The sequence below is a fragment of the Sphaeramia orbicularis genome, chromosome 12 (genome assembly GCF_902148855.1).
Source record: "Sphaeramia orbicularis chromosome 12, fSphaOr1.1, whole genome shotgun sequence".
Classification (NCBI taxonomy): domain Eukaryota; kingdom Metazoa; phylum Chordata; class Actinopteri; order Kurtiformes; family Apogonidae; genus Sphaeramia; species Sphaeramia orbicularis.
Genome location: NC_043968.1, coordinates 58,575,700 through 58,591,018, shown reverse-complemented (window position 1 = coordinate 58,591,018; position 15,319 = coordinate 58,575,700). Strand labels below are relative to the sequence as shown.

The window sequence follows — 15,319 nt, the reverse complement described above, 5'->3', positions numbered from 1 at the left end:
TGAGGCATAACATTGTTAAAATTGTTCTCATTTTTCTTTAAAAATTTCAGGTTGGTCTTGGTTGCTCATATTATTCACATTTTTAAAGGATAGTTTGTAGATGTAAACATTTTCATGATGTAATGTTACTTTTTTCTGTGTTATTATTTTACTGGTCAGGCTCATGTGAGATCATATTGGGCTGTATGTGTCCCCTGAACTATAATGTGTTTAAAACCCCTGCTTTATAATGCAAAGGAAAGGAGCTTTAATGCTTCCTTTTGTAAAATATGGTCCCGTGTGCTATGCTAAAGAAGATACTAAGGGAGGCACTGAAGCTTCTTTCCTTTGCATGTAGAGAATATGAACAGGTCATAGAATGGCTGACATTTTAATACCTTCAGGTCATTTCACTCAGAACATCCACAAAAAAAAAAAAAAAAAAAGGACCAATCAAATGCTCCCATACTGTCTGTACACTGTAAAAAAATCTATAATTTAACAGAATTTTCACTGTTTATTTTACAGATTTTCCCTGTATTTTTAAGACACAGGAAAAAAATCAATGAAATTACAAAAATAGACTGTTATTTTACATATCAAATGGAAAATAACACAAAAAAACGTAACTGTGTATAACCATAAAATTTCAGTTTTTTAAAAGAAATTTTTTCTTTTTCACAGAAAAATACAGTTAAAATACATTTGCAAATGTATCATAATTTCACAAATATTTCTTTTCTATTTATGAGATTAAACTGTTAATTTAAAGTTTAATACTGTAAAAAAAAATAATAAAACGAGATAAAATTACTGACAATTAACCGTTAAAGAAGTATTTGTTCTGTAAGTTTAACAAGACTTGTTTGTTAATTGACAAATATCTTGTGTAATTACGGGAGGTTTCACAACAAAAATGTTGAATAAATTTTTGTGAATGTATAAGATGCATAAGCACTGATAAACTGTCAAAATACAGTTTTTATCAGTGGATTGTACGACTTAGTCTTACTGAAAATTATTTATATATTTATTTATAGGCAATTTGATTGTTTTAATACATGAAAATATTCTTTATTAAACATTAAAAAGTAAAAAAAAAAAGCAAAATCTCATCTACAGTTAGGGGAAAAAAAAATTTTAATTATGGAAAATTACCGTATTTTTATGAGACGGTTATTTTCCGTTATTTTACAGTATTTTTTTGGCACCCCAGCTGCCAGAATAGTACCGTTTTTTGTTTTTTTTGTTTTTTTTACAGTGTAGGCGACACAGGAGGAATATGCAGGAGGAAAGGCAGAGGTCAGACAGATATCCTGACCAAAACTTGAACCATTGTCATCATTTCAGCTGAAGGAATATTTGGTTCCCATTGGTAGTAATGTAACATGAAACCTATTTAAAATCCAATGGGGTGAAGTTAAAAATAGCACTGTTGCTGATGACATTTTCAATATGCTCTCCAAGTGTTTTCGTGCTCCTGTACACCTCAGGAAGTCAACCTCGCCTTGCTGCAAAGCCCAGTTTGAGAAGCTTCCTTCCCAAACAAATTTTATTCCTGGCTCTCCCTCACAGTGCTGGGTGTCTGCCACAGCCTTCCAGCAATATTCTTGTTTGAGTGTCTTTGAAACGTTAACCAAGAGGCATGATGGGTGGGACTGCAGCGCTCCCTCACAATACTGAAACACAGCTGTTTACTTGATTAGTGATATGGGTGTTTACATAGAAATTCAACAAGGGATAAAAAATTCAAGTACATCCGAACAGCACGTACTGCTCAGATTCAATCAATCAATTCTTCCTCTGTCCTTGAAGGCAACAGTGTTTAGCATATCAATGAAATGCAAATATGGGTTGATTGGAGGATTTCTGGGCTGCCTGACAACAAAACAAATCAAGATACCACAAACAGATGAACAATTTATTGGAGTGAAATGACTGTTTCTCTACATTTTTAAGATTTATCCAGATTTGTGACAGCCTTTCACAAAATGACATTTCAAGCTATTTTAATGCCACTGCTACATTTCTACCCCTGGAATAAAGTCATGAGAGTTTTGGAGCTGAAGCACAGTCCTGTCAGCTCCATCGTCTGGTGTGAACGGGTCACAAAACTCAGGCCTTTTCTCAACTCCATGATCCAGAAAAATCCACCCCAATCTAAAATATCCTAGCCTTGGGTTACACAAACAGTCACATGAATATTATCTCAAAAAGTAGATGCACTAAACTGGGAGTAGCAAACCATTAAAAAATGAAATCCATGATGTCAGACTGAAGCTGAAATAGAGAGGAGACTGAGGGTAATGAGCAAAGTTAGTAGATTACACTGTGGTGTTCCTCTACTGACACTTTTAAATATTAAAGCAATTTTAACATCCACTACAGGTGCTAATACTACCTACATAAAAAAATCTGTATGTTAGTCCTCTAGAGTTAGGTTAATTTAAGAGGTGCAGGAGGTAATGTTTTTACCTTCCAAATCTTTTGTTCTATTATGCTATTATCCACTAATCCAGTGTTTTTCAACCTTGGGGTCGGGACCCTGAAATTTCTAGTAATTGATAAAAAACAACAAAAAAACTTACTAATAAACAATATATGGTGAGTTGAAAGAGACAATCATAATACATAAAAGACATGACAAACTGTGAAGCTGAAACTGAAGCACTGTGGTACTGTTTATCTGTCAAATGTTCATTGTGGTCAGTTTCAGATGCTGCAGCTCTTTCATAATTCATAGTTTGAGTTCTTGTTTGGTCAGTATTAATTGTCAGCCTTGTAAATCCAAGCTGGACTGACTGTACATATCCTGACCAAGGAAAATAAAATTCTTACTTTGTGCAGTAATCTACACCTGGCTTTTCTGCCTCCGTCCATAATAATATACATTATATAGACTAAATGTCATCTAAAATTAACGTTTATTTGCAACATAGTATAGCAAACTATTACATGATCAAAAACAAATTAATTTTAGCAAAAAAAAGTCTCTGTTTTGAATGTCTGGGGTCACCAGAAATTTGTGATGTTAAAATGGGGTCACAAGCCAAAAAAGGTTGGAAACCACTGCTCTAGCCTATGTTCATTGCTGAAATGGTTATAACACCAGAGCCACTGAACATACAAAAACATGTACTTATTAATTAATATAAAGACACAACAGTAAACACTGGACCAAACAAGCTGCTCTAACCTCTGTATCTTACCATTTTGAACATAGAAGTACCGGTAAATCTTTTTTCCTATATTTGTTCTTGCTTTTGCTGCTGTAACATGGTACATTTCCCCAGTGTAGGACTAATACAGAATTATCTTAAAATTATCTAATCTAAATACACAGATGAATAAATAAAAATAAAAACACCTTTTTAATAAAACATAGACTTTATTTTTTTAGTGCAAGTTATTGCACTTGTCACTTCATTTTCACACTGAAGTCATTCCACAACAAACTTCAACATCAGTGCCAACAAAACCACAACAAGCAACCAAACAGAAACCATCAGAGGTTATGGTATGCACGAAGCCACAACGTTGTATAACTCCTCACACAGGAGCACACACACTAGCTTATTATACTTGCAGGTTTCCACAACATTTCTTACATCGTAGCCGCTTCTAGACATGGAAGTCAAATAAACATGGCATGATTCATGTTTAATGTAAGAGCAACTGTTATGACTAATACATTTGTATCAAGTCATGTAGCATGAGATTTTTACAGATTTAATCTTATATTCACTAATATGCTCCAGGGGATTAAAACTGTTCTTGTCATTACTTTCATGTGTAGAAAGATGATCTAATTTCAAAGGTATGTTTAATAGCAGGTGGCTATATTGGGAATTAAAACCTTTTTGCTGGGTTTCTCACCAGTGCAACGCCAAAATGACTGAAGTCATATGGAAAATCCTCACATACTGTGTCTGGTGTGAATTATTTGCCTTTGCGTGTTCCAATTTCATCAAAAAGTTGCTTCAGGTCCTGGTCTTGGATGAATGCAGATCATTTTGAGACCCTGTTGGCACCAAAGACCCAGAAACTTCCAATCAGCCCCAAGTAAAGACTGGCAGAGGAGTCGAGTGTTAACTAGTCACAGTTTTTTTAGCAAATGTAGATTATTAACTGGGTTTTACATGTTTATACAGCATTTCACTAAATATTATAAGTTATAAGTATATGTTATCATCACTAAAACTGAAGACTTTTAAAGACCTTTAAATACTGATATTGCACTGTGTTTGATTTTAGTGAAGCCAATATAAAACTGCAATAGGTGATAACTGATTGCTTCTGGATTTTTACATTGGCTCTCAACCCCCCCCCCCCCCCCCCCCCCCCCCAAAAAAAAAGTTCTTATTTTGATGATTTTCTTACACAACTTACAGGATTTAGATTTTCAACAGGTCTCAACCAACAGCTAGATATGCTTTTAAATAATCCAGATCTTATTGAAGTTGTTCTTATGCACATTCACTAAACTGAAACTTGATTTCTTGAGGTAACTATTTTATTGGCTCCAAGAGTTTGTACTTGTGTATTAGTGCTTACTGGTTCCTTGTTGGCTTATTTTTCAGTTTTGTTTCAGTATGAGTAATAATAACTAATACTGAGGTTAATGTAACTTTATAAAAGTATTGATAATATCACAATCAAATCCTGTGAGAATGTATGCAAAACATTTCATGGGCTAAAATTCAGATTAATAGGATTTTAGACTTTTTAAGATTTTTTCAGGACTAATGAAAATTCTGCTGAGACAACTGAATAGACAAATTGGAAAAACTAAGAAGTGGATCATGACACACATCTGTCCCACCTCTGGTCTTTGTCTTCAGTGCTGAATAACCACCTGTTATCACTTAACAGCCTCCATATGTACGTTACATGAAGATTTCCACTCACTACTGAAAAAAAGGGGTGAAAAAAGGCCAATGAGCAGAACTTTCAACTGACATTATTCTGTTGCACATACATTTCCCAAGGGCCAAGAAAAACATCCATGCTCATTCCCTTCATGATGATAACACACACTTTCACTGCACTAATATGAATATATGAATAATTCTTATAGGCAGAGCTGAGGATTTAATTGTCATCTGTAATTAAGTGCCATAAAAGGAATAACTTCACATGAATCTTAATAAATCAATCATACACAAATGTCTAAAGCAAATGTGTTGAAGTAAAGCTGATTCAGGCAGCACATGGCGCTCCCAGTAGTTTCCAACCAGCGATTCCTCTGCTGATCCCAGGGTAGGCGTCCAGACCTGACTTGCCCAGTCTCTTTGACTCCACCCCTCCCAGTGTGGCTCCAGTCCATCGTCCACCACTGCTCATACAGGACGTCATGAGGACCACATCTGGATTTTTCCTGCAGTCTGGTGGCTGGTGTTTGGGCTCCTGAGGGCTGGATGATGCCCTGCACCCCCGATCCAAGCCCAGGATGATACAGCTGCTTGGGGACTATGATGGTCTACATTCCCCCTGTCAGTCTCCTCTCCAGACGGTCCAACTTGGCCAGGTTTTCCTTAAGAAGTTTGGAACCAGGGCTGAGCAGGAGGGCTCTCTGGTAGTACATCCTAGCTGCTGCATAGTCTCCCTGCACACAGAATAAAATACAAGCGAATATAAGCTCCATGAAGAAGTACAACTCCAAATAGGATAGTGGGGATGGTATGGATAATGCAAATGAAAAAAGAGAGCAGTGATATTGTAATTTACACCGATTTGCATTCCAGAATGAAGACAACTTATAATAACTAAAGACCCGTAAATCGACTGCAGTATACAACATACTGTATGATGCATACAGGGTGGGGAAGCAAAATTTACAATATTTTGAGGCAGGGATTGAAAGACAGTGTATGACCAATTAGTTTATTGAAAGTCATGAGAATTTAAATCTTCAAAATTTTTTTACTGCATTTCTAACGGTCTTATTGTCTACCTCAAGTTCAATTGCCATTTTTCTCATGGATTTGGTTGGATCCTTTAGGATTTTGGATTTCAGAGCTTTAAAAAAAGCTTTGGTACGTTTTTTGTCACTTCCTCCACTTCCAGACTTTCTCGTAATAGTTTTGCTCATAGTCATTCTCTTCTTTCCATTATAAACAGTCTTTATGGACACTCCAACTATTTTTGAAATCTCCTTTGGTGTGACGAGTGCATTCAGCAAATCACACACTCTTTGATGTTTGCTTTCCTGATTACTCATATGGGCAAAAGTTTCTGAAAAGGTATGGATAATAGTGTTAGGTATGATTATGACATCAATATATGTTTGGTTTCAAAACAACTGACGCAGTGCCTGCTGAGAAAAAACAACTAAATGTTCATTGTAAATTTTGCTTCCCCACCCTGTGTGTATGGAGTGTGATGTCCTGGTACCTTGATGTGTTGAATACCGCCCATATTCATCCAGGCCTGGGACTGGTCTGGTTTGAGTTCAACAGCCAGCTTGTAGCTCTGATGAAAGAGGGCACCAAACATACTGGTCAATCACATTTTTATAAAACACAACACATCAAGTCAACAATAATGGGTGGACCCAGGAGTGGATAGTAACTCCAGCCCTTCCCACTCCCACAGACTGACTCCTGTCTCCACTGACATGGCAAACTTAAAAATAAACAAAATAGAGTCAGCGAATGACTTTTGTATTTGTGCAATCCAGAGGTTTCTGCCCCCATTTATTTTGCAACAGTTTTGACATATTGTGATGGAAACCAGAAGATAGTACTATTTTTTTATGAAACACTAAGGTTCGGTAACCAGGATTTCAGTTATTTCTGAGTGAACAAAAGAAATTTAACTCCAACCTTAGCTGGCCTTTTACAGTACATAAAATTACACGGGGTATAATTTCAGATATACTATTTATATGTGTCATTGCAACTTTAACTTTGACCCTCTTGTTCATACATCGTGTTCTTCGTTAATATTGTTCTTGCATTTTGGATTTTGTTTTAACTGACTTTTTTTTTTTTTTTAAAGATGAGGAAATGGTTAATGCAAATGTCTACAATAAGATTTATTACAAAAACGTTTTTTTCAGATTCAGTATATTTTAGTGACTAATATCTGTAATTTGAATTAAAAACATTAATAACATGTGAAGTGATGATCTTGTTGTAAGTGCTGTAGGGTGCTGCTTTGGGTAGGTACAGCAAAATGTAAAATGTGGCCAGATCCTGTAGGACATCCTGGTATTTTTGACAGACTGCATTTGACATACTCTGAATTAGGACAAACTATATCTGTTTCTAGCATATTGAACAGAAAAAAACCTATGGCTTCACCTAAAGAAAACATTCACAAGGAGAATAAAAGTGGTCCAAGAATTGAGCTTTGAGGAACACCATAAATGACATAGGAAAGATGACATGTAATTACTAACAGAGTCATAAAACTTCTTATTTGACCCAGTTTATAGCTTATCAGATGTGACATTACTTAGCTTTCATGAATTCACAGTGAATTAAAATTAAGAACAAATTCACATTTTGTGCCCCTCAGCTCTTTTTCATTGCGTTATGCCCTACTTTACAGTAGTTAATAATCTCTGAGGAACAACATCTCTTCATAAACTTAAAACAAGTCCGATATATAACTAAATAATAGCAGTATAAGGAGGAGTCTGCGGTATTTAACATATAGCATACACTGTATTTGGTTATGCTTGTTATCTGCAGGGTTGGCAGCAGCCAGACTTTTTGCTCTGACACAGTTGAGACAGAATTTCCTAAAATAAAGCAACACTTCAAACATTTAGGCTGCTCTCCATATGTTTGTTTTCCTTATTCAGGCTGTGATAATGGCAGCAGAATAACTTACACCACCCTATTATCTTCACCAGCTAATAAAGAAGTTTCCCTTCACAAACAGTGTTCTCTTTAAAGCTGCATTGACCTGAGATGGCCTCCTCAGCACTTCCTGTCTCATTTCCTCTCCTTCAACGTTTCCCATGGAGTCGCCCTCCTCTGATTCGCTTACTTTCCCTCTTCTTGTGTTTTTTTTCTCCTCTCAGGATGTCAATTAAGGCTTCCTGTGCAGCAGAGGAGCCTTCCAGAAAGTTTCTTTACAGATTCAGGATGAACTATAGGTCTTTAGAGAGGTTAAGCAGAGTACCAATAGGTTTCCAAGCCTCCTAAGACAGAATGAAGGCCATTGCTTACCATGCAATAGGAGACTTAGGCAACGGGTATGTTATGATCCTCCTATTTTTATTCACATTTTCAATTTGTGCATGGAAAAAAAATTTAGTGGAAATGCTGAGAATATAGCAAAAAGTTTTTCTGCTGTGCTGTTTTTAAGTTTAGGCGGAGTGAAAAAAGTTAGTGTATTGATAAAAAGTAAATGCAAATAAGTGCAATGGAAACAGAATCAGTGCATAATTCTGTCTGTGTATGTGAATCCACAGGGAGACTGCAATGTTCACTAAATTAATACAAGAAATCAACAGACGTGGCTTGGCAAAAGGGAAGCTGTCTCCCTGTGCAGGCTGTCTAAGTCATAGCTTCCTGCTATCTCTAAGATGATTTCCAGCTTCATCTAATCAGACCTAATCATATGCAAACTGTCAAAACTTCCCTCAGGCCACTGTCGTTTCTGCGTTTCCAAAGTTGTCACTTCAATTCTCTGTAGGTCTCACACCCTCTCCTCTTTCATCGTCATCACCACTATCAGTGTCAAAGCTCTGGGCAAGGTTTCTCAACAATTGTAAAAACCTAAATCCTTAATTTCTCTGAGGGACTTCACCCAAGGGATCAATAAACTTCTATCTAATCCAGTGTTTTTCAACCTTGGGGTCGGGACCCCACGTGGGGTCGCCTGGAATTCAAATGGGGTCGCCTGAAATGTCTAGTAATTGATTAAAAAAAAAAAACCCTAACTAATAAAAAATATATGGTGAGTTGAGAGAGACAATCCCAATCCATAAAAGACATGACAAACTGTGAAGCTGAAACTGAAGCACTGTGGTACTGTTTATCTTTCAAATGTTCATTGTGGTCGGTTTCAGATGCTGCAGCTCTTTCATAATTCATAGTTTGAGTTCTTGTTTGTTCAATATTAACTGTCAGCCTTGTAAATCCAAGCTGGACTGACTGTACATATCCTGACCAAGGAAAATAAAATTCTCACTTTGTGCAGTAATCTACACCTGGCTTTTCTGCCTCCATCCATAATAATATACATTACATAGCCTAAAAGGTTGGGAACCACTGACTTAAGCCTTTACATCCCAGAAGAGGATCACCATGGAAAGAAATTGTAAGATTTAGATTAGATTAGATCAGTGGTTCCCAACCTTTTTTGGCTTGTGATCCCATTTATCAGCACAAATTTCTGGCGACCACAGACATTTAAAACTGAGACTTTTTTTTGCTAAAATTTATTTGTTTTTGATCATGTAATGCAGCTCTTTCATAATTCATAGTTTGAGTTATTGTTCATTTAGTGTTAATTTGCAGACATAATAATATGCATTATATAGACTAAATGTCATCTAAAATTAATATTTATTTGCAACAGAGTACAGCAAACTTTTACATGATCAAAAACAAATAAATTTTAGCAAAAAAAGTCTCTGTTTTGAATGTCTGGGGTCGCCAGAAATTTGTGATGTTAAAATGGGGTCATGGGCCAAAAAAGGTTGGAAACCACTTACCTAATCTAATCTAAATCTTACAATTTCTTTCCACGGTGATCCTCTTCTGGGATGTAAAGGTTTAAGTCAGTGGTTCCCAACCTTTTAGGCTATGAAATGTATATGATTATGGACGGAGGCAGAAAAGCCAGGTGTAGATTACTGCACAAAGTGAGAATTTTATTTTCCTTGGTCAGGATATGTACAGTCAGTCCAGCTTGGATTTACAAGGCTGACAATTAATACTGAACAAACAATAACTCAAACTATGAATCATGAAAGAGCTGCAGCATCTGAAACCGACCACAACCAACATTTGAAAGATAAACAGTACCACAGTGCTTCAGTTTCAGCTTCACAGTTTGTCATGTCTTTTATGTATTGTGATCATCTCTCTCAACTCACCATATATTTTTTATTAGTAAGTTGTTTTTTGTTTTTTTTGTTTTTTTTAATTTTTATCAATTACTAGAAATTTCAGGTGACCCCACATGAGGTCCCGACCCCAAGGTTGAAAAACGCTGGCTTAAGTCCATTCTTGTTCGTCACAATCAGGGGTGCCGCTACCAAATGTGGGCCACATAAAAGGTAAACATTGTGGACCCTTCATACATATAGGAGAGTCAGTGCTAAGGCTCTAATGTATATGTAAAGATTGTTATCATTACTTTTGACTCAGAAGGTTTGCATTAGTGAGGACCTAAACATGAATGAAAAATCACAATTTTGCACAAACAGAAGTGAAGTGTTGAAAAGAATGTATATTTCATGGGTTTTGGAAATGTGAGGCAACAAATGGCTCAATGGCGTTCCCTACAATGAGTGAACCCCATCATGTTTCAGCTAGACGTTCCAAATTTGATAGGTACATGTTACAGGACGAGAAACACAAAAACTCCTCTTGCAGCCCTGCTGTAAAACCCAAGAGGAAGTCTGCCATTTCGGTTTGGATAGACTTTGGTTCCTTATCTAAATAAAAGTTTGAATAGTACTGAATTACAGTTTTATTCTGTAACAGAAAACTTATGAAAAATTTGAATTTCTTCAGCATTTTCTTTTTAATAAAATCTATGTTATATGATGATGACTGATAGCTTGGTTTAGGTTTTCTTACACTTTTGAGAACTCAAAATGAATGCTTCCATAGAAAACCTGCCAGGCTTACTCTTTTTAATGAAGACCACAAATCTGTGTTTTCAGCTCATTCATGCAGATGTAGCTGGGTATTCTGGTTAAATTATTCAACTTCTTTTCTTTAATTAAAACATCACATTATTGTAAAACAAAAAAGGCTATATTATCAATGAAACAGCAGAAACAGCTTGAATAATTGTTATATGATCCAGACGAGTGGCTCTGTTCAGGAGATAAAAGCTAAAGCCGCTTCAGGTCTTTTTGGCATGATGTGATGAACAAACTCTGAATATTCAACAGATAATAGATGGAATTTCTTATTGATGATTTCTTTATTGATGATTTTGTCAAAATTCTACACTCTACGCTACATGCGGGTGGAATGATTTTTTTATTCACACTGTAGAATTTCACAAATCCTGGGAGTCTTGCAGGAATAATTTCCAGTTAGTAGATTTTATGGCACATTCATTTGAGGTTCAGACTGTTAACTCCAGAGATGTAAGGTACAAAAATACGGGAGCTGTAACAAGGTACACTATATTGCCAAAAGTATTTGTTCACCTCCCTTGACTCGCATATGAATTTAAGTGCCATCCCATTCCTAGTCTATGGGGTTCAATATGACGTGGGTCCACCCTTTGCAGCTATAACAGCTTCAACTCTTCTGGGAAGGCTGTCCACAAGGTTTAGGAGTGTGTTCATGGGAATTTTGGACCATTCTTCCAGAAGCGCATTTGTGAGGTCACACACTGATGTTGGACAGAAGGCCTGGCTCTCAGTCTCTGCTCTAATTCATCCCAAAGGTGTTCTATGGGGTTGAGGTCAGGACTCTGTGCAGGCCAGTCCAGTTCATCCACACCAGACTCTGTCATCCATGTCTTTATGGACCTTGCTTTGTGCACTGGTGCACAGTCATGTTGGAAGAGGAAGGGGCCAGCTCCAAACTGTTCCCACAAAGTTGGGAGCATGGAATTGTCCAAAATGTCTTGGTGTGCTGAAGCATTCACAGTTCCTTTCACTGGAACTAAGGGGCCAAGCCCAGCTCCTGAAAAACAACCCCACACCATAATCCTCCCTCCACCAAACATTACACTTGGCACAATGCGGTCCGACAAGTATCGTTCTCCTGGCAACCGCCAAACCCAGACCCGTCCATCAGATTGCCAGATGGAGAAGCGCGATTGGTCACTCCAGAGAAGGCGCCTCCACTGCTCTAGAGTCCTGTGGCGGCGTGCTTTACACCACTGCATCCGGCGCTTTGCATTGCACTTGGTGATGTATGGCTTGAATGCAGCTGCTCGGCCATGGAAACCCATTCCATGAAGCTCTCTGCGCACTGTTCTGGAGCTAATCTGAAGGCCACATGAAGTTTGGAGGTCTGTAGCAATTGACTCTGCAGAAAGTTGGCGACCTCTTCACACTATGCGCCTCAGCATCTGCTGACCCCGCTCTGTCAGTTTACGTGACCTACCACTTCGTGGCTGAGTTGCTGTCGTTCCCAAACCCTTCCACTTTCTTATAATACAGCTGACAGTTGACTGTGGAATATTTAGGAGCCAGGAAATTTCATGACTGGATTTGTTGCACAGGTGGCATCCTATCACAGTTCCACGCTGGAATTCACTGAGCTCCTGAGAGTGACCCATTCTTTCACAAATGTTTGTAAAAGCAGTCTGCATGCCTAGGTGCTGGATTTTATACACCTGTGGCCATGGAAGTGATTGGAACACCTGATTGTGATTATTTGGATGGGTGAGCCAATACTTTTGGCAATATAGTGTATTTAAATGGAAATCAGTCCTACCTGCAGGGCGCTAAAACTAGTGCAGTGATTTCAGAAGTGGAACAAAACAGACCAGAATAAATGACTCTCTACTCATCATCATCATCTGTCTGCAGACAGAACAACCACAAAATGGATTCTGTTGCTCTATTTCTGCTTCAATCCCACAACTGACATCAGGGATATAATTACTAATGGTTTACTGCTTCGTGTTTGGTGCTTGAGGAAAAATAACAAATAGCTGCACTTCTACTTATCTTTTATTGGAATGTCAAGATGAAATAAATAAATAAATGAATAAATAAATAAATAAATAAAGACAGCTTGGACTGCGGTTTATAACACTGAGCAGGGCATTTGGTCTTTGATGCATCGGTGATCATGGAGTGCCCTGTACTAGTGGAACTTCATGTCGTTAAAAGATATCAGCTTAGTAAACAGACAAGAGTTGTATTAGCCTTTTGACATCTGAGTGCAGCATTTAGGGATGATTCACATCTGAAGTGATTATTTCTACATGTATACTGTTGCTCTGTTGTGGTCACTACCAGATGATGTAGGTGTTACATTATTAGTGCTTAATCTATAAAATCCAACGTTTGGCATCAGTCAGAGTGATGTTTTTAACTAATGTGAGAAATGCAAAGTCATAATGACACACTGTTCAACAGCACAAGAGGAAAAGAAGGGAAAAAGTGAGAAATAATCTGCAAAAAAAGCTCCCTCAGAGAAATCAGCCAAATATTCTAAAATATAAAAAAAATTGCCATGTACTAGGCAGGATTCTGATTTCTTAAAATGAGAATAAAAGTCCAAACCCTAAATAAATAAACAATAATGAGCCTGAAAACTAGAGAAAAGTTTAAATTTAAGCAGGTCGTGATTATTGCATGCAACAAAAAACATTTAAGAGTTAATATTCTCAAACTGTGCAGCTGTGCACATTATGTCATTATTTAAAAAAAATAGGACCAAGGTCCTGTAGTCCAACAGCATATTTAAAGACAGTAATTGACATTTGTTTGACCATTCAAGATCTTCAAGAGCTTAACTGACCATAAAACCAAGTTTAAAATACGACCACTAAAAGTCAGGATAGCAAAATCTAGAGTCTGGGTTTGACCTTTGAAAGCCACTCAAAGTCAAAGGCCATGGCACCAAATGAAAGCCCATGTGTGACTTCCTATTTATTGCCAGCAGTAATTATATCAATATCTTCAATTGTTTTCAAATTATAGCACTTTGAAATTTGTTCAATTATAAACCAATGGGGATTGCTAAAATTTAAAAAATTAAAAAAAAAAAAAATTAAAAATCAGTATTTCCCAATTCTTTGAACAGACTTGGTAGACCTGACCCCAAAGATCTTCCACAAAAAATATCAAGTCATTCTGACAGTTTCGGAGAAAAAGATTCATGAATAATTGTTTACAGATGGAGGAACGGATGGATGACAGACGGACACCAACTGACACCAATAGTCCATCGGACCCTTTGGACTGTAGGAAACAATATTAGTCCTTTGTTGGGATATTATGCAAATCATTATTTTGCCTTGTCACTGGTTATATCTAATGCAGTATTAGCTGAAATATGCCAATAAGACAAAGTAAGTCTATTTTTGCAAGATGAGATTATGGCTGAATCCTTATTCACCCCTTGGCCCTCCCCCTTACCCCTACCCCTCTGTTTTGCATGTACATGTGAAGGGGTAGTGTTGTCCTGTTTCTCAATTACATGGAGGGGAAGGGCTAAGGCGGAGGGCTGTATAGCCCTCAAAACAGAGATTTTCCAGGACCACACTACGAACAGAGGGGTAGAAGAAATTTCCCATAATTCTGTTCAAATCATTGGCAAGATGGAGATAAACACAGCCAAAAAGTGCAGCAGTGTGATGAAAGAAACACACAAAGGCACGTATTTTCTTCATAAACAACTTAATCATTTGATCTACCGTTTAATACCATTTCAAAGTGTTACAGATCGTATTTCTGCAGTTTGCAGTTGATAGCTGCAAAAATATGACCAAAGCCCATGGAACAGAGATGGTTACAGCTACTGACAGCATAGTGAATACTTTCGGAAACAAAGTTGTCGCATCTGTTAATAGCGGCATCAGTGACTGCTGATTTCATAGGAGAATGTTTCAACCCCTACCCCTTGCAGCTCTGTTTCAAGGGGTAGTGCCAAATGCAAGGGCCAAGGGGGAGGGCTAAGGGGTGAATTGGGATTGGGCCTGCATTTCTTATGCCCCGTTTCCACTACGTGGTATCAGTTCGACTCGACTCAACTCGGCTCGGCCTTTTTGCGTTTCCATTACGAAAAAGGACCTGGAATCTGGTACCCGGTACTACTTTTTTGGTATCACCTCCACTGAGGTTCCAGGACCGGGGACCAGATACTAAACTGTGACATGTAAACACTGCAGACCACTGACTGGTCAGACAGTTTTCTCTGTGAACCGCTGTTTTACAAAAAACAGATGCGGAAGTGGACAGTAAATATAGCGGTACATTAATTCACATGATAACAGCCCAAAACTGCACCATGGTCGGTCGAGGAGATTCAGTCTTTGGTGGCTGACATAAAAATTCAGATGAGACAACACACAAAGAGCGAGTTTATCAGCAAGTCTCTGAGCAGACGACATGGAAGTAATGTGCCGCATCGTTATGACGACCAGGTACTGTAAAGTCAGTGGTATCCTGTAATGGAAATGGTCTCCAGGAATACCGAGTCGAGCTGAGCCGAGCCGGTTCCATGTATTG

The 15,319-nt window shown here is 37.6% G+C and overlaps 1 protein-coding gene across 1 annotated transcript in view; it reads right to left on the bottom strand.

The window, feature by feature from the left end:
• Positions 1 to 3,697: 3,697 nt before the first annotated feature.
• The window catches only part of tmtc1 (transmembrane O-mannosyltransferase targeting cadherins 1), a 264,439-nt gene continuing 252,817 nt past the window's right edge, over positions 3,698 to 15,319 (bottom strand). Inside the window, exons 18-19 of the mRNA XM_030149448.1 lie at positions 6,373 to 6,450; positions 3,698 to 5,584 (exon numbers count right to left, since the gene is read on the bottom strand). Coding sequence (XP_030005308.1) covers positions 5,459 to 5,584; positions 6,373 to 6,450 — 204 coding nt within the window. The 3' untranslated portion in view covers positions 3,698 to 5,458. The remainder of the gene's footprint in view (positions 5,585 to 6,372; positions 6,451 to 15,319) is intronic.